A 22,800-nucleotide genomic window follows, 5' to 3' on the forward strand; every position below is an offset into this window, starting at 1 on the left:
AGGTCTCAAGCTGGCGTTTAACCTCTACAGAAACCTACAGTAAACTGCAGCTCTGGAATGTAAGAAAGTCATTAAAATTAATCCACCACAACCCACCACTACATTATTTCCTTCTTAAATTGAACTGTAGCAAATCCTTTCCTAGGAAGACGCCGCAGACATACTACTAGGAATCGTGGAAACTTCACCTGCAAAGGCGCGAGGCGGAGATTCCCTCAGACAGCACCTCACCGGTGAGCAACACAACGAGCCTCCGTCTGAACAGAGCAAAGCAGGTCCAGAGAAAGGTACCTTCCTTCTCATCGCTCCCTCAATTTGGACTTTTATTTTCAAACGTAAATTTCAGGTCCAACCACTATTACTACTGAAGAAGCCAAATATTGATTTTTTTTAAAATTAAAAATAACCTAAAAACAATAGGTACTTGTATTGGGTGCGTGAAGCAAGGTGCCAACAGCACGGGCTGCAAAGGTGTCGGGGAGGAGAGGGCGGGGCTGCCCCAAGCTGGTTCCAGCCAATTCCAGCCCCTTCTGGAAGGTTCTGGACAGTTCCTGAAGGTTCTGTCCGTTTCTTCTGTCCAGTTCCAGAAGGTTCCACAGGAGGGCAGGGCTCAGCTAATCACAGGCCGTGGCACCTCATGGGAACAGATTCAGGGAAAAGCAAAAGCCCCCTGCCTGTGAGGGAACGAAGTCGAGCAGTGGCAATTCTGGCACCCAAACCAGCCCTCCTGTTCAGCTGTGAGGGCAAGGTGGGTCCCCTTGGTGACACAGACAGCCCACTGCACTGAAATACTCTCAGACTGCAAATTTGGGTGTCATGCCCCGCTTCAGAATTGGCTGGTGTTATAGAGGATTCTTCATTATGAAAATTCAAACGCTAGCAATGTTCCTGGTAAAACTAGGACCACGACGTGTGTATTTAAAAATGTCAATAAAATTGTGTCCATGTAGGTGTTCCTTTTATGCTCAGGAAAAACATGTAAGAAAACACACCAAAAAGTCTAAAATGTGATACTGGTTTTCAGCTTTTTCTTGAAGTGTCCAACCAGTGTCTATCCCCTGCTCAGTCCTCCTGGCAGTCACACCAGGTGCATGCTTCCACAAAGAATGGGAGGAGGAAAATAAGTGTATAATAATAATAGTAACTTCAACAATATTATTATTGTTAAATTTATAACTGTTATTCTGACAGTTTAAAATGAACAAATTGTAGATATAAAATCATGTTTAATAATCTTTCTCTGCATAGCCACCCTATTTGAACTCAACATATTGTCAAAGTTCTTTCATTTGAAAGCAGTTCAACTAGCTTTGTAGCTCCAGTTCTTGCTATTCTCCTCAGTATTTTGCAAATCTCCTCAAAGCCCTATGCTTCAAATACTGTTCTTTGCACCTTTAATAATAATGAAACCAGAATTCTGAGCAACACTTCCAATTGTGCACTAATTAACCCCCAAATACTCCTTTTAAATTCTTTTATTCACACACAATATATTGTACAGCTTTAATTTGTACCAGGAAATGTTACAGTCATAATTCTATTCCTCTAAGTGTTATGTAGTGCCATTTCCTTGATTTCCAAGCTGGTGTTATCAAATGATGTTTTGAAAATTAGAAGTATAATGCCAATCAGGTTCCTAGGATCTAAACTATTCTGTATCTATGAAAACATATTTTGCATATAGAAATATATTTTTCATACTGACTTCTTTTATATGTTAAGCAGCTGGAAAAGCTAATTCTCCTATTTGCAATAACATTGGCATTAAAAAAAAAAAAAACTAAGATGAAAAAGGATAGAGAATAGATTTGTCCACTTGTATTCATTTTTATCAATAGGAAAAGAGGTAGAGCTGTCACTAGTGAAGAAAAAATCTATTAAGATGTCAGTTATGGTATCATTTACATTAATAATGTGTAGCAGCTGCAAGCTCAAAAATGAACAGTGCAAAGATTTGTCACAAATTAACCACAGAATTGTAATTAGCATGGCATAAAAGTACTTAGAGTTGAAAATGAAGAGAGGGATCAAATCCCTCGTATATACATATATGCTCTATGTACATGTAACAGACAATACTAGAAACGATTGTGGATGATTTTGTAACCATTGCTTTGCCAGTAGGTAAAGAACCTGCCTGCTTATTCCATACCACAGACAAACTACTCTGCTCTTATGAGGCTCCACCTGCAGTGCTGCATTCAGCTCCGAGGCCCCCAGTGTAAGGAAGGCATGGACCTGTTGGAGTGGGTCCAGAGGAGGCCAAGAGGGTGATCAGGGGGCTGGGGCACCTCTCCTATGAAGACAGGCTGAGGGAGTTGTTCAGCCTGGAGAAGAGAGGGCTCCGAGGAGACCACACAGTGGCCTTCCAATACATAAAGGAGGCCTACAGGAAATCTGGGGAGAGACGCTTTGTCAAGGAGAACAGTGATAGGACAAGGGGTAATGGCTTTAAACTAAAAAAGGGTAGATTTAGATTAGACACTAGGAAGAAATTCTTTACTATGAGGGTTGTGAGGCCCTGGTTGCCCAGAGAAGCTGTGGAGGCCACATCTGTGGAAGTGCTCAAAGATAGGCTCGATGGGGCTTTGGGCAGCCTGGGCTGACGGGAGGTGTCCCTACTTATGGCAAGAGGGTTGGAATTACATGATCTTTGAGGTCCCTTCCAACACAAAACAGTCTTTGATTCTATGACAAAGATGAGTCTTTGGACTCCTCAGGCCATTTCCTGATAAGGATGGTGTTATTTTCAGCCCATGGCAGCAAAGTAACATAGAGGAACTAGACAGACACTTGCCCGTTTGCTCCTGGAGGAGTCCAGCCACACTCCCTCCTGGAAGGAGGGAAAGGTTTCTAAATAGCACCATGTATTGAAATTATATGCATAATCAATTCTTTCTGGGACTATGAGTCCTTTCTTTTCGCATTCAGGGTGACAGTCATGAGTACATTCACAGTAGAAGCTTTTGCTTTCAAAGGTAACTTGACAATTATGCAATAAATAAGAAAACAAATACTATTATCTGTTAACCTTATTATAACAACATCTCTGAAATGTGTGAATGACAGAAACAAAAGTAATAACTTGCCTTTGCAGGAAATTTTTAATCGAAGTTAAGAGGCAAGAATAATGGTGTGTCAGCGTTAGGTTTCATCAGCCTCTAAGGTAAGTCTTTCCTTAGAAAATGTAATCGAAGTAGAATGAAATGTTGAACTGACAAGATCTGACATCCCCTTATAAGACAGGAAACATCTCAGCTAGAGGAAAAGATGACCACAGCATTTACCTTCTTCTGAAATTAATACAACTGTCCCACTCATTTTGAACTTATTGATGAATAGAAAATATTCAATCTTAAATGTACAATATAATACAAAATATTGACATTTTTAAAAGTTAGCATTACATTGGTAGTTTGAAAATTAGCACCAGGCTAAGTTGAAGAACAGTGAGACAACAGAACAATTCCCATATCTTCTACACATTCCTAATAAAACTGACAAAACAGTAGTATTTGGGGGGCAAATAAGGAAAATACTGAATCTTATCTAGGGTCTATACAACATGCATTAGTTGCCGTTAAGTAAAATAGATGCATGTTTAAACAGCGTTGGCCAAAGAGTATAGAACAGAGTCAGTACGTTATGTTCCAGTCTAAAGTCTTTTGTATGAGTTAGTTGACTTATGGGGATACATCTGTTTCTTCTTCCTGTAGATTTTCCACGTATTAAGACAGATGAATTTGCTGGATCAGTATCTCTGCAGACTATCTGCTATGTAAAGTGCCTGTCTGCCAACTGCATAAGATAAGCCTGTCAGAGGCAGCTCTACTTGCATCAAGGGTAGATACAGAAATGTCATTTGCAATCCTTCATACTGGTTGTCCTTTTTGCTAGAATTTTTTTTCTTTATTCTTTTACTGAAGTAAAAAAAAAAAAAAAAAAGACACAAGGAGCATACTGAGGGAACTTTTGAAATAGAGATGAGATGGACATACAAAACATGAAGGCTGTACCAGTCAGTATTTCAAATTGCTGGCAGTATCCTGTAAATTCAAAATTACATAATAACTTTTTTTTTTTTTTAATCTAAGTTGTGGTGGATCACAATACACACTTGCAGCTGGACAAACAGCAAATAAAAGAAACGAACAAACAATTACCACAAATTAATACTTAAAATGAGTTATGTCAGACTATGCACTGGTTACTTCAATTCTCTTTCGAATGTATTAGTCTAGCTGCTCAGATCTTGTCATACTAGATGTGATCCTAGTGATGTACCAAAATAAAAGATGACCATAGCCACGGTAAAACCTACTTCTACGTAACTACCCTGGTAATGGGATGACCTGAGGACGTTTACAAAAATGATTGCTTCTAAAAAAGGAAACTCTTTTGTCCTCAGTAATGAGAAAACATTATTATTGCAATCACCTTTAGTAATAGATTGAATTGTCTATTCAATTATTCAATTAGATGCAGTCGCACTTCATTGTTATATTTCCTCAAGCAGGGTGATGTTGGCTTTGACTAAATGTACTCCACATTCACTTATTTTTCCCCCCGTGACAGAACCAAGTACATATCACACTCACTGTCTGCTCACCCCAACAGTGAACTGTTTATCATGCTCTATTTGCAAGGTCACACTGTAACATGATCACTGAAATCTTTCTTGGGGGAAAAAAAACATGGTGGGGAGAAGGGTTATTTTCACCTGCAGCATTTTAGAACCACATGGAGAACACAATTTTGTGTTGTATTTGTAAAATACAGATAATTCAATAAAAAAAATGATATAACTTTAAATAGCAATGGCCAGAAAAAAAAAAAATCAAAATCAGTTCATTATCAAATGTTAGAACAACCCAATGAGGTTGTACAATGAGGTACAGCAAAGTGATGAAATGCAGGGGCATGAAGTACCTGCCCAGGATGGGAGCCTTCTTAAGCTATACTGATAAAAACATGACAGAATTATTTCTTGTGTACATGTTGTGCCCTCAAGTACCATTTATATTCAGTCTGAGGAGACCAACTGATTGCAACACTGCACTGTCAAGACTTCATGCCACAGGGTCTTTAGCACCCAGGTAAATCTCTCATATACCATCCTTAAACCGTGGCTATTGACCAAACAGCAGCAGATATTCTCTCATTCCTATTAAGCATGCTACTGAGAGCTGCTGTGTATCCATCGTCTTGCTTTCCTTCTTTCTTCAAAAACAAATAATGTAGATATTTACATGGTTTTTTTTGTTGTTGTCGTGCGTTTTTTTTTTTTTCTTAACACAAGGTCCAGGGCAGAAAATCAAAAGATTTTATTGTAACAAGTAATTTTAACATAAAACCCATGCATTATTTTGAAATAATACTAAACACAACTGGCTACAATTTTATGATCAGCTTAATGCCAGTGGTCTATTCATTCAACAGAGCCAGAGGTAGAGATACAACTAGACAATTATTGTAGTACCTGTCTCCCACAAGCAACTTAGTTCCTCCCAGAGATATTCCCTGTACATTCCTTTTACACCTATCTACAAGAACTACATTTAATGAAAACTCTAGTTAATCAGTCTTGGGTGAAAGACCTACCTCTCAAATCCCCACTTCTTTATTCTAGTGAATAATTTTCTCTAATATATAAGCTATGACATGTTCTCTTGCTGGGACTGGTTGAGAGCTCCTTTTGACATCTCAGGCACCTTTACAGTGCATACAAGTACATTATTGTGTTCGTATCAATATGACTTGATGCCTACACACCAAAGCTGAAAATGCACAGCACTGAGATTATCTGTATCTAAGAGCAGTCCTTCAAAATAACGGATGTCATACATCATCCTAACGATAGATCCATAAGGAACTGTCATTCAGACAAGCACTTAATTGGAGGGGATAAAGATTTACTCTTCTCATGTTTGAGGTACTGCTTACTGTGCTTACCATAAAGACTAGTTTGTCTTCTCATTTTACTGCTTCCTGCATAGAGGTGGGAGCGTCAGACAGACAAATCCCTTCCCTGTCACGCTAAAATGACAATCCAAGAAACCCTGAGCACACTGACCAGGGGAAGAAAAGCCTTTATTCTCCTCCACAGCTACGGGATGGAAACCCTGGCAGTGCACAAGCAGCATGTGAAATAAGAGCCATAAAAAGATGGCAAAGAAATTGTTTCTTGGCTTTGGAAAACATTCATAAATATTTTCCATTTTGTATCATGACGAAACTAAGATATCTCAAGATTATGTAAGTTATTTTGTTTTTTATATAAACAGCAGGCAAGAGGAGCGGGTAATATTGGGAAGACAGTTTTGGTGTGAATGCATCTCCAGAAAAAATATTTGGGATATGAACAATTCAGATGAGCCTCCAGATCATATAAGGCTCCACATATAAGGCTAATATATTAACCTCTGGGCTATGGGTTTGATGAAAATCTCTCTTTCAAGTTATCACTTTCATCAGAGACCTGAGAAAATGCTCTTGACAAAAGGCTCATTGAGGCTGGAATACTTCCCTGTAAATTTTAAGAGTCAATAAATCAGTTTATGATAAAACACACCTTGCTGAAAAACTGTAGCCTACAATTATGAAACAATATTTTTGCTTCCTGCTAAGAAAAGGATCTTTTTTTTTTTCCTATAGAAAAGGACTCCCTTTTTATGTGTACATAATTTTAATAGATCAATGCTTCCATAGGTACTAGAAGGTGCTAGAAATTTATAGGGTGCCAGAAGCCTAGCACCAGCATAGCACACAATCATCTGAGTACTAGTTTTGTGAACTGCAAAACAAAACATTCAATATACTGAATATTCAAATTCAAGATACATATTGAATGATTCTGGCATGCAAGAGATATATGAATAGCATGGTTCTGCAGGCTCACAACTGAAAGTATAAATGAAGACAATCATTGCCCCAGAGTAACCACTGCATTCAGGTAACTGTACATTATGGATGAGTGGGCTCCAGTTTAAAAACATCCCCACCTTTCCTTAGGCCCACTATTTTAATAGCCAAAAATCTCAAAGCATTGAATTCTATTGCTGACAAAGTCTAATTTATTGCCCACCTGCCTGCACTCTTGATTAATGGCTCAACCACAGCAGTTAAAAACTGGCAATGGAAAGAGTTGCATGAAAATTGAAAGTGATATTAAAAATGTTTCTTGAGAAAGGAGGCTGTGTTTGCAAACAGGTAATTTAATTTCCTTGCACTGCCTTGTACACTTAAGTTTCTTAAATTAAAGTGAGATTTGTTTTCATGCTAGAATCCACTGGGAGGATGATTATGCTGAAACACACTTCGCTAAGTGTTGGAGGTACAAAGAGGAATGCAGAGAACGTTTCAGTATGTGAAAACTGCATATTAAGTAACTCCATGATTTTCCTAAATTAATACACTAAAATGAAGAATATTTCTTATATACTCAAATGAAGATTTACCACAGAGTAATGAATAACTGCAGGCAAAATTATAGCTCTTTAGCCAGCTCACTTTATTTTAATTTTATTGCTAAATACTTTGAGGAGGATTCCTTATGTAAGAATTGTATTACTGTCCTTCAGTAAGGTAGGAGCAGGTAGATTTATGCTGTGGACCATGCACGAGTCCCAGATGAATTCTTATTTTTATTTCCACAGTAACTTGCTATTTTTCTTTCACCAGTTCTCAGCCCAGTCATTCCTCTTTCACCAGTTTCATCCATGGATATAAACTGTCATTGATCAGATGACAGAGACTCTTGAATTTGGATTACAAAGGACCTATCAATATAAAAACTGACCAAGTTTCAAAGATTTCTCCCCATTTTTACTTCACACAAAAACAAGAAAGGGAGATAGGAAAATAAATAGCAAGTACGTGCTTCTCATGAGTCTGTGCGAAGTCTTCTCTATTATAAAGGTACACAAGGTTCTGCCACTGAAGTGCCAGGGAACGGCTGTTCTTCCAATACCGTCTTAACATCTGTCCTCAAAAAGAACCACGTCGAGATCCGTGCCAAATCAGGTGCCCTGAAACACCTAAATGAGGACGCTGGCCAAGTGCAGAACATCCCCTGATAGCAAGAAGATGCGTAAGTATTGGCACAAAAAGGTTCTTTGCAATTTTGATCTGTATGACTGCAACACTTTTCCTTTGGAGAAGTGCTGTTGATATTTTTGCCCCCCAGATCAGACACTGAATTCAAGGATATCATGAGAGATTGTCTTTTCATGAGCTGATATTCTAGCTGATTGCAAGTTTCAGCCCTCTCCTGATGAGCAGGACGTAGTTTAAGATTGAATGAAGCCAACTGAGTCATGAAATCTAGACTGCCAGAGGTCAGGCAGTATTACACCCTCAATATTGACAGAGATCAGGCAATGTCACAATGCACTTCAACAGACAGCTCTGCAAAGTTGATACTGCACGTACCCATCCTTAGAGCTCAAGACAAAAAATATTGCCCAGTTGCCTCTAACAGCTGGTAGCAAACCCCCCCACCCTGGCACCGTACCAACGACAACTACTCCACAGCACATGAAGAAAGCAGAACAGCTCTGAAATCACCATCATGCTACATTGCTTTGTGCTAGGCAATTTGTTAGGAGACTCCAAATTAATCCTAGAACTTAAGTGCTACAGGACCAAAACACCACAAGATTCTTTGCTAATCAGACTCATGAACACTTCCTTGCTGACCCCAAGTTATTAATATTGTACTTTAACTCTGAGTGAGAAAAATACACCAACTGGGCATTTACAATGAGTTAGTAACACTGCAGTAGTGTACCCTCACTACAGTAATGTATCCTGTGTGGAGCTATGGGTAGTTCTCATAACGTGGCCAAGCCCATCCTGGCCAAAGCCCTTTTTCCCCCTCTGTCTCTCTATTACAGAGCAGAAAAAATGATCTTTCCTGATCCCTGAAGCGTGTACTAAAATCACATCTACATCAATGTATAACAACCCTACACGATCTCAGTTACTTCTGAAAGAAAATTTTCTTTTTTTACTAAATTTTTATAAAAGTTTTGTTCTTAGTTTTAGTACAGTACATTTTAAAATATTTTTTTTCCAGGAAAATTGTCATCAAGAAATGTTTATGGGCAGCTCAAGTAACAAAATAGCGGGGATGTCTCACCCTCACAGAGCTGCAAGAGCTTCAGTTGAGGGTATTTGCTTTTAGAAATTTTATAAATTTTAAATGAATTAACAGGAAAATGGTACAAGCATAAACCTGCTGGAATTCTGCACTGCTTAGGTGCTTCCAACATGTCTGCAAAGCCTGCCCTTAGGAATCTTGTCACAGCAGATGGATTTCACTCAAATGGCCCCATCTGTCATTTTTCATTCGTATGGCTGTAGCTTGAACTCCAAGAACACCTAGGGCACATTTTCATCAAAATGCCTTGCTAAGCAATCCAAGAGATGAAAGAGATAAAGAAGATAATGCTCCAAAATCTTGCACTGGGCAGAGAATGTGACCCAAACAAAATGAAAATCTGGCAGATTCTTTCAAGTTAAGAGATGGGAATAAAATACTGCCTACCACCACCCAATGAGCTCCAGAGGTATTTAGAAGAGAGAGCATTTCCCTTCCCATCTTTTTTTTTTTTTTTTTTTCTCCTCCAGTGTTTTGCCATCTGTCCACTTTTACATCCCTTTGAATGAAAAAACAGTTTGGAAGAATAGATCCATTTTCACAACTGTTCTCTTGCAGGGCAGATAAGGACAGAAAGGGATGATTAAAACTTTTACTGATTAACAATAACGTAAAGCAGGAGAAGAAAAAAAAAAGCTGATCTGAGTCTTGTATGATGGAAGCCAGTTTCAAACTAGTGTTGTACGTAATTAGTATAACTAGAGGAACAAAATCTATCCCACACTTGGCAGCACAATTTTGTGCTCAGCACAGCAGCTCAATTTTGTATTTAAAATACCTAGGGCTATTAAAATATTACCATTTAAAGCACATCCAGTCGGAATCAGAAGTTCAATTTCCAGTAAGAGCAGGTGAATAATACAGATGTATTAGCAGGTGATGGTGCACTCAGCTACAGCAGACAGATCTCTATCTTTTCCTAATAGGGCACTTGGTGCTTGTATCTCCTGCAGCATTCTCCTCTTTGAGATGCAATACACTTGCATCTAGCATAGAGCTGTTCCCCCCCGCCCCCTTTCTTTTTTTTTTTTTTTTAATTTTCTTCCTCTCCTGAGAGTTTCATCAATATTAGTGGAGATATTTATCAAATACAGATGTAGGGAAGAATAATATAAGTTTTCTGATAAGGCAATAGTCACATTGTCTGTATCAGGATGGTCTCTGGATCAAAAATGTATTGCACTAGTGTAATGGGAAAAAAAGAAAAAAACATTTGACTGAAATAAAACACTGTGCCTTTTGAAAAGACATGAAAGACATAAAAAACTGTTCAAAAACACGTAATTCAGAGCTCATCTAACAATCAGATTTGTGAGCCATCAGCATTACCTGACCAAACTGTGTATCTCTATAAATTGTAAGTAAGCCTCCATTGTCCAATATGTGTCGCAGCAATCTGCAAGATATGGAAATACGTCAACGGGTAGGAACTCCAGGAAGTTTTTTATGAAGCAAGCTAACCCTAAAGGAGCCCTGCTCTCTTCCCTGTGCTATACAAAAGGGTTGGCAAAGAATAAGACAAGGAGCGTAGGTGCTGAGTTTGCACACCACAGCAGAGAGCTCTCTCCTACTCGATAGTGAGAAGCTGGACATGGCACATTTCAGTTTATTTTCTTTGCAAAGGTCAACAAATTCTGAACAATTTCCTAGTGTCTCTCATGCTCCCCCACAGCTCAGAGCCCTCTTTTTCCTCAGAAAAGGGCCAGTTCAAATGTACAAGATACATTTTGACACCATTCTCTGCCACTCTTTTCTCCTTCAGACCTGTCTTAATCACCCCCTCAGATCTGCATCTGCACATTAAAAAAAAATAAAAAAATTACACTTCTTAATATCAGTGGGATGGTGCAAAAGTAAGTTCAGCATTTGTAAAGTACTTAAACTTTATGGCCAGAAAGTTGTAGAGAAGAAAGTTGTACCTTGGAGCATAAACAATTAAAATAAATTTATAAGAGCTATCAGTGGAACAATACTCACACAGAAAGCAATTCCAAATACACTGTATTAATGGGGAGAATTGGTTCCAATTATGACATTTCTGTTGGCATTTTAAAGCTATTTTTAATGTAGACGATTTTATAGAGCCAGATATTAGACTACAGTCAAACCAATGCCAGAAATACTTTAGCCTGCCAAGATCAATCACAGGGATCCAAGAGCTCGAGCAATCATTCTGCTGACTCCAAAGAACTGAAGAACTTGATGGCCGCACTTCTGTCCAGTTTTTTATCTCTATGCCACAACAAAATACAAAATATCTTTTAATGCCTGGTGGAAATCACTTACTTATAAATGGGAGAAGCTAGCTCAAGAACAGGTAGAGCGAGAAATTAGGAAGAGGAGATCACAGGGTACCACTGGAACTGTGCAGAAAAGCTTGCATAGCATTTGTCTGTACTAGGCCTAATGCCAGCTAGTGGTATCTCAGGTATATGAATAGTAAATTCCCTCACACAGAGAAGAAAAAATTACACAAGTCAATTAAATATATCACTCTAAATTATGTCTATATACACACATATACTGCATGTGTATATTTTATATTTAAAGAGACCACTGATGACAGTGAGAGGCATGACAGATCAGAGGCATTCAGAACACAGACTAAGGTGAACCACTTTACAAGATACACTTATGGGAGCTCAACAGGGAATACAGAGCGGTAGGTAATTGCTTGTTCCTTCAATAGTGCTGAATTTAGAAATGAACAGCAGTAATAACATTCATAATGAAAACCCCATAACTGTTTAGAGACCACAAATCTAGGTATACTGTAAGCTGAATACAGTATTAGTGATTTTTCTTAAGACAGGAGATTCCACAAGCATAATTTGTTAGAAATGCTGTAGTGCTTAACCACTCAAAGGCTGTTTTCCTGTCCTCTGAAGAGTTAAATCTGGAAAAAGATCCTATGGTAGACACAAATTCATTCACCATCCTTTTGTCGTAACACTTTCACATCTAGCGCACCGTTCAAGACCTTAGTAAGAAAAAAAAGTAAGAAAAGACAAATGGAACAGTTGAAAATTCTGGGCTGCTACTGAAGTTATTGGACAGATTCAAAGCAGCACTGAGACAGGGATAAATTGTGGACAAATTTTGCAGACTTTTCTGCAAATTCTTGTTTTTACTTGGGTAAATCACCAGATTTATATGAGTTATAATACCTGTTTCTTTACATTCCGCCTAAGAATTACAAAGCCCAGACACTAAATTTCTTCCCATTCCATGTGCCTACAAAGGAATGCCAGCTCAACTTAGCTCTTGTAGAAAACAGAGCTTGCTCTTAATGTTGACAAATACTAGAAAAATGATTTTTCCCTCTTTTGGGGCTGATTTAAAGCTTACTGCAGTCAAAATTAGCTTGCCCACTGACTTCAGTGGACTACAGGCTAGGCCTTCACCCTTGCTCACTCCACTCTCGTTAATATGAAGATTTTAACTGAGTCCTATGTACAGAATTTAGAATCTTCATTAATTACAGAATCCAGAGACATTTGAATTAGGACTCATGAGACAAATTTATTTTAGTACAACTATTTGAGCTAGGGTGAAAAGGCTTGGCTGAGGGTGAAGTTTGTGCCTTCCTGATTCTCAGTCCAGAATTCCATGTCCAAGGCGATTCTTGAGGAAAAACAGGTCTAGGCAAGCAGCATGTTAGCACAGTAAGGTTTGAGATACTACCTCTGTTCCAGAGACAGCATGACCTTATGATCCAACATAATTTTGAATTTTTTCTTCCTACTTTGTACATATTTTTAAGCCTACATAAAAGTTATAGATAAGCCAAGGCTCCATGTATGCACTTTGCAAAGAAGTCTGCAGCCACCCTCAACAGGATACAAAATCTATCATTCAGGACTAGCTGTACAGAATGATATATTGCTATTTCCTTTATCATACTTTGAAAACCACCATTTCAATCCCTCATGTAAATGTATTTTGATTCTCATTTATCAAACAGCAGCAATGTCCTCTTCTGCTAACTAAACAGCCTAACATGCAGTGGATACCAACTCTCCTCACTGCATACTGAGCAACCAAGTGAACAAACTCTGAAAGACCTGATCGCAAGAAGGATAAAGTGTTTACCTCTGACTTTATCAAGATAAGACTGTTTTACATTACACTCTGAGCTATAGTAAACGGATAGCTTTGCTTATCCTGTTTGTTGTCTCCTTAACTTTTCTATGGACAAGATGCAGAACAAAGCATATGTTAATTGGAAAGGAAATGATTGAATGCCAAACAACATATAAAGTTTATCAAATTTTAAAGCAGATGCAATTTCAAAGACTTCAGGATACAGGTCTAAGTTTTATGCAAGCCTTGCTATGTAAATAAAAATAATACTGTATTATTAGAGGTCGATATAAAGCAGCTTGAAATCATTTTCATTAGCACAATACTAAGCTGCTATCAATACACTTTTTTCAATAAACATCTCTTTCATATTCACTCTGTCTGTCTTAGAGGCATTTAGATGATTTCTTTCAATAAAACAATTTCATTTAAAGGATTTTATCCACATTTCACAGTCTGCTCGTGACCTACTTCTTTGTATTTGAACGAAAACTAATCATATTTCCCATGCAATTTACAGAATAATAAGATCAGGAATAGCATTTTGGAGAGAATGGAAAAATATCTCAGAAGATGCTTCCCCACCCCTTCAGACAACCATGAAACAACCCCTACCACCAGCCTGAAATACTGAGTTTCTGCTTTGGTGGCATTTATACCTACACTGTATACCTCTAAGAATGAGCTTAAGCTGAGAAAGACTGAAGCCTTTTCAATACCTACCCAAAGGTATGTCTACCCCAAATGACACAGTGAGATGCCCCAGTTAGTTTACTAATACAATTCAGCAGAATGCACTGCAAAGAAACAGCCTTGAGTTTTGAAAAACTGCATAGTTTAATTAACACAGAGCTGTGCCTAAACAAATAAGCCTGCCAGCCATAGGAAAGCAGAAAGCATTTTGTAAATATCATCACTTGTAATCAAAACAAATGGAGGAGGCAGAGCCTCGTTAGCCTTGTGCAGTCCTGCACTGCGTTCTCAGCACCTTTCCCAAGGCTGGCTCTGTGCTCCGGGCAGTGCCAGTCCCTGGCAGCACACGTCTAAACTCCTGAATTTGTTCTTAAATACACTCAAAGAGTGAGGACTGAGCATCTGCACCAGATGCAACCATTTTCATTCTATCTGTGATATTTATAATCTAACCATGCTATCTTGTGATTCATTTTCCTTATTTACCCAGTCAGGACTCTACACAAAGTATTACACTCTCCAGCTTTCCAGAGAGTTCAGTAGTCAGAAAAAATTAATCCTCGGAGTGCAGTCTATTGCAGAGAAAGATAATTTGAGACTAAAATTTTGCGAGGAATGAAACAGCATTTCCCAGTAGGGTACACTGTAACAGCAGTTTCTGTGTTAAATATTTAAGTAAAATAAATTATGCAATTATGCTAGAAAAAGTAGAAAAGATGCAAGAAATATAATTTACAATGCAGGTTTTTTCAAAAATAATGTCAGTGGGGAAGTGCTCAGCTGAGCACCTTAGTTTCACTAACATGAATACAAGCACAAAAATAAAAATGCCTCTAAAGAACTGCCACTTTCAAAAAAAAATTTTTTTAGCATCCTTTTTCTTTCTTTAAAGTAAACGAAGTAGCAAGCAACAAAATTTAGATATAGCTTGTGTCAAGATGAGAAGAAAAAACGTCCAGTTTTTGGTACTTAGTACCACTTTTGACATGTCAAAGTGGTATGTGCTGAAGCCCCTTTGAAAGACTGTCCAAACTTTAGACCTTTAAAAAGAACTGTCAGACATTTAATCTTCATTATGTACATTTTTCAAGACCAGAATGCAAGAATTCTAGATTCTTTAAAACTTTTTGCTCATAGGAAGTCATACTACTAGCCTTTTAGTGGTATGGTGTTACAAACTACTGCACAAAACCACAGTGGACTGAATGATTTATTAATACCCCAGGCTCTCTTTTTTGTCCTGTATCTGGCCACAACCCAATCTATACTGGACTGCAAATCATAATGACCGATAACCAAAACTCAAGGGCAATCCTGTCACTTTTAAAGATACATAAATGAGTAATAACTGAAAAAAAATAAAGAAACACATCCATTACTTGCTATATTAAGTCATCTTTCTAACAAATGTTCTATTTCAGGGTGGGACATGTAAAATCACAGAAGAATACACAGATCTCAGTCTGGTATTTCTGCAACTGCAGTGCAGAATGACAGCCCACAGATCCGCAAACTCATGGCTGCCACACACATTCCCATTTTCACCAGGCAAAAGGAACAAATCTTTCACTCTCCTTCACAAATACCTTCTCCTGCAAAACAAGATTCTTAGTAAGAAAACTAACAATTTGTTTAACTAGACATTAAATACTTAATGAGGTAAAAAAAACTATTGTCTCAAATCAGATAAGCCACTTTCTGGCTATGCAAAAATACAATGCTCTCCATCTCTATTTCACTTTTAGTATTATGAGCCTGATTTTGTCTGGAAACGTAAATTATGTGCTGTATCCATGAGCCAGGGAGCACCTCCTGCCTTTTTAGATCAGCACAGATGTGACAGCTACACTGCTGGAGGAAGTTATACCATCAGGGTTCCCTATTTAGAACCACCGTGTGTCATTTCTTAACAGATTGTGCAATACTAATATAAAGTAGTGCATTCAAACCATTTTCAAAATTTCATAGTGTTCACAATAAGTTATTTCTCCCAGTTCTGTTTGAACTTTGTGTTCAAACAGCACAGAGCTAACAACACAGAGCTACATTGATAGGTTTTTATACTGCAGTATGTTACTAGGATGCCTACACAGCTGCACGACTTTTATACTTGCAGTACAGAAGTCTGAGCTGTTCCATGCAAAGCGCTACCTCTTGAAATCATGCATACTTATTTAAATCTTCTTATGCTATGGCAACATTGCTTTCAAACAACGCAGGTATTCTATTCTGCAGTTTATTCAGTGTAGGCATGCAGTTACACAAATTCTTCAACAAAATCAAATAAACACAACAACATCAAATGGTCCAAATTGCCAAGTTCAAATGTTCAAAACCACAATTTCCTTGAAAACATGACTGATACGAAACCAGAAAAGAACTTCAATTTTTAATCACTTCTGTTCGGGTGATAACTGACAACAGTCTTTACCACTCCTGCAACAGATAACGTGGCACTTGCTGGGCTACTTCATTACAGTTTTCTCCAGACTCAGCACAGGCTACCTTCAGCAATAAATTGTAGAGCTCGCATCCTGCCGTTTACAGGCGGGGACTGGGGAGCAGCATTTACACAGAACAGAAGATGCATGAGCTGTCGCTCCACTAATCAGTGCAGGAACATCATATTAATCAAAAGATCAGCAACAAAACACGCATCAGACAAGTGTCCAGATGGTAACTCTGCAAAATTTCCAAAATGCATTACCTGTTTACAGGATAATATTGCAATATTATACTCAGACACACAATTCATTAAGGACAGACGTACAATTCTATGCCAAGATGGATTAAAAAATAAAGAATTTGAGGGAAAATTCTTGTTTTCTCTGAAAGAAGGAAGACAAACAGAACAGTGGATTTGTACTTGCCAGTCCTCCTCTTTCTTCTGTACTACCCCCAGCTCTTCTACCCTGGAAGAAAAATCAATTGAATCCTACAGCGTGGCGTCACCAGCCAGGTATGAAGAGATTAAGGCTACTATCTTCATTTTCTCTAAATATCAATTAGCCTCACCCCCAGCTGTAAACCCCGAACAGTAAATGTAGTTAGGAAAAACAAAATAATAACCTCAAGTGACATGGGAGGAGACGGAGAAAACAAATATAAATAAAAATCACTAACAACCGCTTCTCAATTCCCTTTAGCTTTCTAGAAGGTCACTGAAGGAAAGAAGATAAGAAGGAAAAGGGAAAAAAAATAAAAAAAAAAGAAGAAGAAAAGGAAAATCCCTACCCAGCCATGTGACTTTAGGAGCCCCTTTCCCCGGTACAGCCAGGTGGGTGGAATGTATTCCACTACTTATCACATGAAGGACTTGGCCTTTGCAGAGCCCTGCAACCATCTAGGGAAAACTTAGTGACTGTAAGGTTCTTCTTCTAAGATGTTGTCTGGGAATGCCTGTCTGCTCAGAAACTCTTTCTACAAAGCCACTATGACTCCGACTCCTTCAGCAACTGACAGGGGATCCCCCACGTACACACCATACCCCCTCATCAGCTCCACCTGATGTTGCATGCTCTTTGAGCACAGTCCTCTTTCAACAGTGCCACCCTCGCCTTTTGCAGCTATGACTTCCCAGAACAGTGATATTCCACAAAATAGAGATGATTCTGATTTCAAAGGATTGAAGTTTCAAAAGCGCTAGCTTAAGACAGCAAAGTTCAGTCCCAAATGGGATACAAACAAGCTGAGCCAAATTCTGAAGCTCAACTGGAAGTCCACCACTCCCCACCTCTCCCCCTCCCCCCCCCCCAAAAAAAGAAAAGAAAAGGAAAAAACACTGTACAGAAAAACACAAGCATATGAAATTGTCCCTCGCCTGAGATCAGCTTCCTGCTGTTTTCTACACTTAGCTCTGCAAAGTATCATAGGAGACTCATTCTCATGCATTTGTGACTGGCAATTTAAAGACCATCATGATGACAGCAGGAGGTCCTACTGGAGACCTCAGGCTCAACTACTGTTTTTTTGTAGGTATTAAATCATCTTACCAATACCATCCTTTGTACTTCTTTAACATAGCATATAAACACAGTGACACTCTTTCCTGCAACATGTGGATAAAAGACAAATACTTTTCAAAACGACCACAGTCATACATATTGGTGATTAAGTGATAACAGCACTCACAACCTATCTTGGATGGGATGTTCAGAAGGAGAATTTTCAAAGAAAAAGCTGTTTCCACTCAGTGGAAATGGATGAAGTTTCAGAGCGCCGAGAAACACAGCCCTCGCAATCAAACGCTTCTCTAATATTTCACTTTGAGCAAGAATGCTGGAAGTTCATTTATCCCCCTGAAAACCTGATCCCTTGTGTGCACACTTGTCTCTCTAAATTAATTCTAGCTCTCCCAAGGTTAGTATGAAGTTGTGTGGTACATTTACATATGTTGTTTAAAATATACTAAAACTGTACTTTCTCTTAAAGAGAAGTAGAATGTGTAATTTTAAGTCACTCTTCCCACACTGACTAGCCAATATCAGAAATACTTCATTAGTACATGAGATTGCTCTAATTGTGCTTTTCTAAAGTCGTTAAATGAGTAAAATAAAAAATGGCCCTAAAAATTGATGTTAGTACTTGCTTAACATTCCATCACCATTGTTAATAAAAAATTCCAAAAATAGATCAGAAGAAGAACTAGAGACACTTGACAGCCTACCTTTCTACTCAAACAAAATACTAAGTATTCACTTTATTTTCATCAGTCATTTCTAGTTCATGCAAAATTTTTTAAAAGCAATGTAAAAAGTGCATTTTTCATACAACTATCACGAGACATTTTGCTACCTGACAAAGATGTCTATTTTCAGAGTCTTTAGTGCACAGACTTCCCTCTCAAGTGGGAAGACAGAGCTGTGCACAATTTGCACCTACAGATCAGGTTCCCAAATGCCTCCAAGCTAAACAGCTGACACCAAAGATAGTAGTCGTATCAGAAAAACAAACAGATTTCTCCTCCTAAACAGTTGTCACAATCTGTATATGCATACATGTGGCATTATCCTGATGAAAACCATTACGTGTACATGAGGCTGTTTATCCTATACTAAAAGGCTAAAAAAGGAAACTGGAACCTTTATATGGAGCAATTTACTCACATGCAGAAGTCATAGAGGAGTATGCAAAATGCTTTTATTAGATGAAACTATATGCTATAGTAATTCTTTACTGGTTATAATACCGGCTAAGTTTATAATGTGTTTTTTAAAATTACAGAATTAAAACAAACAAACAAAAAATCATTATCTACTGATTGCTCCTTAGTCTATTCACCCAACCATACAAAGTGTGCTGATGTAGAATTCGTTATTATTGTTCAAACAAATGGAAGATGATTTCTCCAGATCAACCCCACATCTATTATATAGTGCTTGAAATAGTTCCATTACACAAATTACACATGATGCAGAGCTTTAAGCACCTGTTTTTGTTGTTGTTGTTTGTTATCTAGTTAAAACAATGCACGTATCCTCATAGCATCAGGATTTTAAATACTATACAGAACAAAATGTCCCCTTTATACTTCCCTCATCTGCTTATTTTACACAAATGAAAGCACTCCTCCAACAAGCTACAATATATGGCCATCCCAGAGGAGCACATGCAATTCAGGACAAGACGAAATGCTGGTAGCTGGTGTGTCCACAATAAAATCGCCCTTTGCATTGTTTTTTGCAACCGCCCTTCTCGTGTCTGCCAGCATGCTCTGAACTGAGCACACAGAGAACGTGGCATTGCAGACCAAGGAGTTTCAGTCCCATGCTCAACTGGGAAAGATGTCATAGTCATGTCCTATGAAACCTGAAATTGCTTGTTTTCTATTTCAGACACTAACTCTAAAGGAGTTAGTCCTGTGTTGGGCTGCCAAAAAGTTCAGGAGGTAGAGGAACAGACCTATAAAAAGCAGCTCAGAGAGATGAGTTTGGTCAGGTTTCAGAAGAGAAGGGTGAGGGGGAAAAAATTTTTCCTCCACTCCCAAAGAAACAAAATATATGCTTTCAAAACTCTGACCATTTATAATTCAAATGATTCAGAGTGTGCCAATAGTAAAATTAGGCTGCGATTTGCAAAGACGGCTTAGCTCAAAAGCACAAAAATGCAGCATTTGCAATGATTACTTCTTTAATTTAAAGAAGAGTTGTGCAGAATTGGAAGTTGTCATGAGATGGGAGAGCCTTTCACATCAAACAGAATTTAAAAAGATAACAGAAAGAAAGGATTCTGTGAACAGTTAATAGTGCAGGGTAATCACCACTAATCAGTAATCATGAAAAGAAGCATTCCAATGTCTTGAGGGATCTCAAGTACCATGAACAGAAGGAATGAGGTAGGAAGAAGGTATTCATGGAATATGGATATTCCTAGGAATAGGGAAGTTTAGATACCTCAATAACAGATTTCTTTGTATAGAAAAATTGTCATTTCCCTTTCCATATTTAATTATAGGCTTCTGAAATGCTTTTAGTACAGCTAGCAGCCTACAAAAATATAGCAAACAGAAAACGTTTGCCGTTGCAAGTTCCATCATTAACTAGCTTTTATGCATATATTATGACTTCAGCATACTATATCAGCTAACACTGGTACAAACCAGCTAACATTGGTACAAACCAGATCAATATGCCTTAAAGTAAAAATATCTGACCAGCTCCAAAATCTTCATTGACTTGCAGTACAATGCTAGCGGCTCTTATGAAGTGTCCTTTATATTGTGTGTTGGCCTGAGAGGTTTGTATGAAAAAACAGATTTAGGTTAATTAAAACCAAGGTCAAATGAGCAGTGTTCCTAGTTTCTTTTTATAAGTAGGTATTACACCAAATTTCCTAATATCAACTTTGATAAAATTTGAGCTGCAAAATTAAATTAACCCAAAGTTTACAATTATTCAGTGTCACAGAGAGGTTAATATCTATTTAAAGGAATGAGAAAGTAATAGCTGCTGCTACACTTCCTCCTGAACTTCCTACACTATGTTTGAGGTTTCACAGCTTCCTTAGCACATTGTTCTTTTCCTTCCATTTGTAACAAGAATTGCTGATAGTTAACAGGAAAAATAATATTTATAGAAAACCATACCATGTAGACAGACCGAAAAATAAAATATTTAGTTTTTTTTTCTCATCTTGACATACTTGAAATAATTACTAAGCGGGAGGAGAGGAGGGAGTGCTCCAACACAACTAGTGTAAGCTGACTTGGTGCTTCTTACCTCACCATGTAAGAAGCACACTTTAGAGCCTGGTTTTATTTCTTATTGTGGGAGTAAAAGCCCACAAGTCAACTGAAGGTATGCAAAGCCCTTAAATGGCCTGATTGCCGTGGGCATCATGCCACCTTTATTGTGTCACGCTCTTACTGAGATAGCACTGAATAACCCCAAACTAACAAACTTCAGAATTTGGGGAGAGTATCTCTTCTTTAATAGGTTTCACTTAATATAGGGTACACCTGCCTTCTACAGATACATCAATTTACACCTCTTTGAATTTGCTATGGATATTTCCAAAACCACCTCAGTTTTGATAGACTTGCGCCAAACCCCGTTAACACGCTTCACAGCTACAATTTTGAGAGCTTGATCCAGGCAGTATTTGCACAGAACATTTAAAACTTTTCTTGCATTACCTACAATAGTAGTCTCCAGCCAAAATCTCAGTAGTTGCTGCAATTTACATAGTTTTGAGTAAAATAAGCTTCTTTGAGGCATCCAAATATAAGAAAGAACATAAAAATTACTTGCTTTCAAATTATACTCAATTAGGGAAAGAAAAGAATTATGGCCTCTGCCACTTTTCTGACTGAGACTTGGTTTATTAGCATTAATGAATGATATTTAACCTAGACATCTACAAAAAGAAAAAACGGCATATTTTTCTAAGAGAATGCCCTTAGTGACCCATGTTGGAAAGATCTTCAGTATCCTTAACTTAAAATCTGTAATTATAAAAATAATGGTCCTTCAGAGACTAAAAACCTGGTGAATTTATTACATTTGTCTTAAGCAAATGCTCATGATATGCTAAACACTCACAGTAAAAAATGTTCCTCCAGCTTTATCTACATTATCCTTGGGAGGTTGCAGGATTTGTCATTTCAGGGAAGCCAAGGTAGTTGACCTGTATTCCAGGTCAACTTAAAACAGTTTAAAAACTGAGTTTTCTATCATTCCTCAAATCTTTCTTAACCACCTTCCTTTCTTCCTGCTTTAAAGGTTTGTCTATAGCTTATCATCTCTCCCTTAGCCCATCTGAAACTCCTGCAACCCTAAAAATACTAAAAAAGACAAAATTTGCTCTCCAGCTCACATCTCAACTTTTCTATATCTTCATTCTTCCCCCAGAAAAATTGACAAGTTAGTTTTGAGGTGCTGTTCTCAAAAATGAGGCATGGATCTTTGTTATCATTCAACACAATTTAAATCCCCTAAATTCACAGTCCAAGGCAGATATATTTGTCATATGAATAATCTGTCAATGTTCCCCATTTGAAACTCATCATTCCCAAAGTCATATTGAAACCCTCATTCTATTAATGGCTCTTCACTGACTTCAATTACACCAGTGTTTGGTTTCATCTCTCACAATTTTTCCATAATCAGGTTACTTTCCAAAGTAGCCATCAGATTTCTCTTCTAAATACATAACCCTATATATGACTCCACATTCAGAGCTGAGGCTTTAACTAGAAGAGAAGCCTCAGTCTCAAGTTGTTCCAGAAATTAGAATAATTATGAACAACTGTCACTTAGTCTTCAGAATAAGTGATCATACAGTAAAAGCTGTCAAGGTATGTTGTGACCTTACATCCACTCTGTCTGGGGAAGAACTGTGGATGTGAGACCTTCATAAACAGGCAG

At 37.9% G+C, this 22,800-nt stretch overlaps 1 protein-coding gene across 6 annotated transcripts in view; it reads right to left on the bottom strand.

Annotated features, from left to right (window-relative positions):
* CLSTN2 (calsyntenin 2) overlaps positions 1 to 22,800 on the bottom strand; it is a 342,914-nt gene that overhangs the window by 222,162 nt on the left and 97,952 nt on the right. Inside the window, exon 1 of one of the 6 annotated variants that reach the window (XM_083849243.1) lies at positions 17,171 to 17,640. The exons of 4 other annotated variants lie outside the window; for them this stretch is intronic. In XM_083849243.1, the coding sequence (XP_083705369.1) occupies positions 17,171 to 17,279 (109 nt within the window). In that variant the 5' untranslated portion in view covers positions 17,280 to 17,640. Of the gene's footprint in view, positions 1 to 188; positions 319 to 17,170; positions 17,641 to 22,800 lie in introns of those variants that run through there. One more of the 6 variants, XM_083849242.1, reaches the window with a different exon arrangement.

This window comes from Anser anser (assembly GCF_964211835.1).
Source record: "Anser anser genome assembly, chromosome: 9".
Lineage (NCBI taxonomy): Eukaryota > Metazoa > Chordata > Aves > Anseriformes > Anatidae > Anser > Anser anser.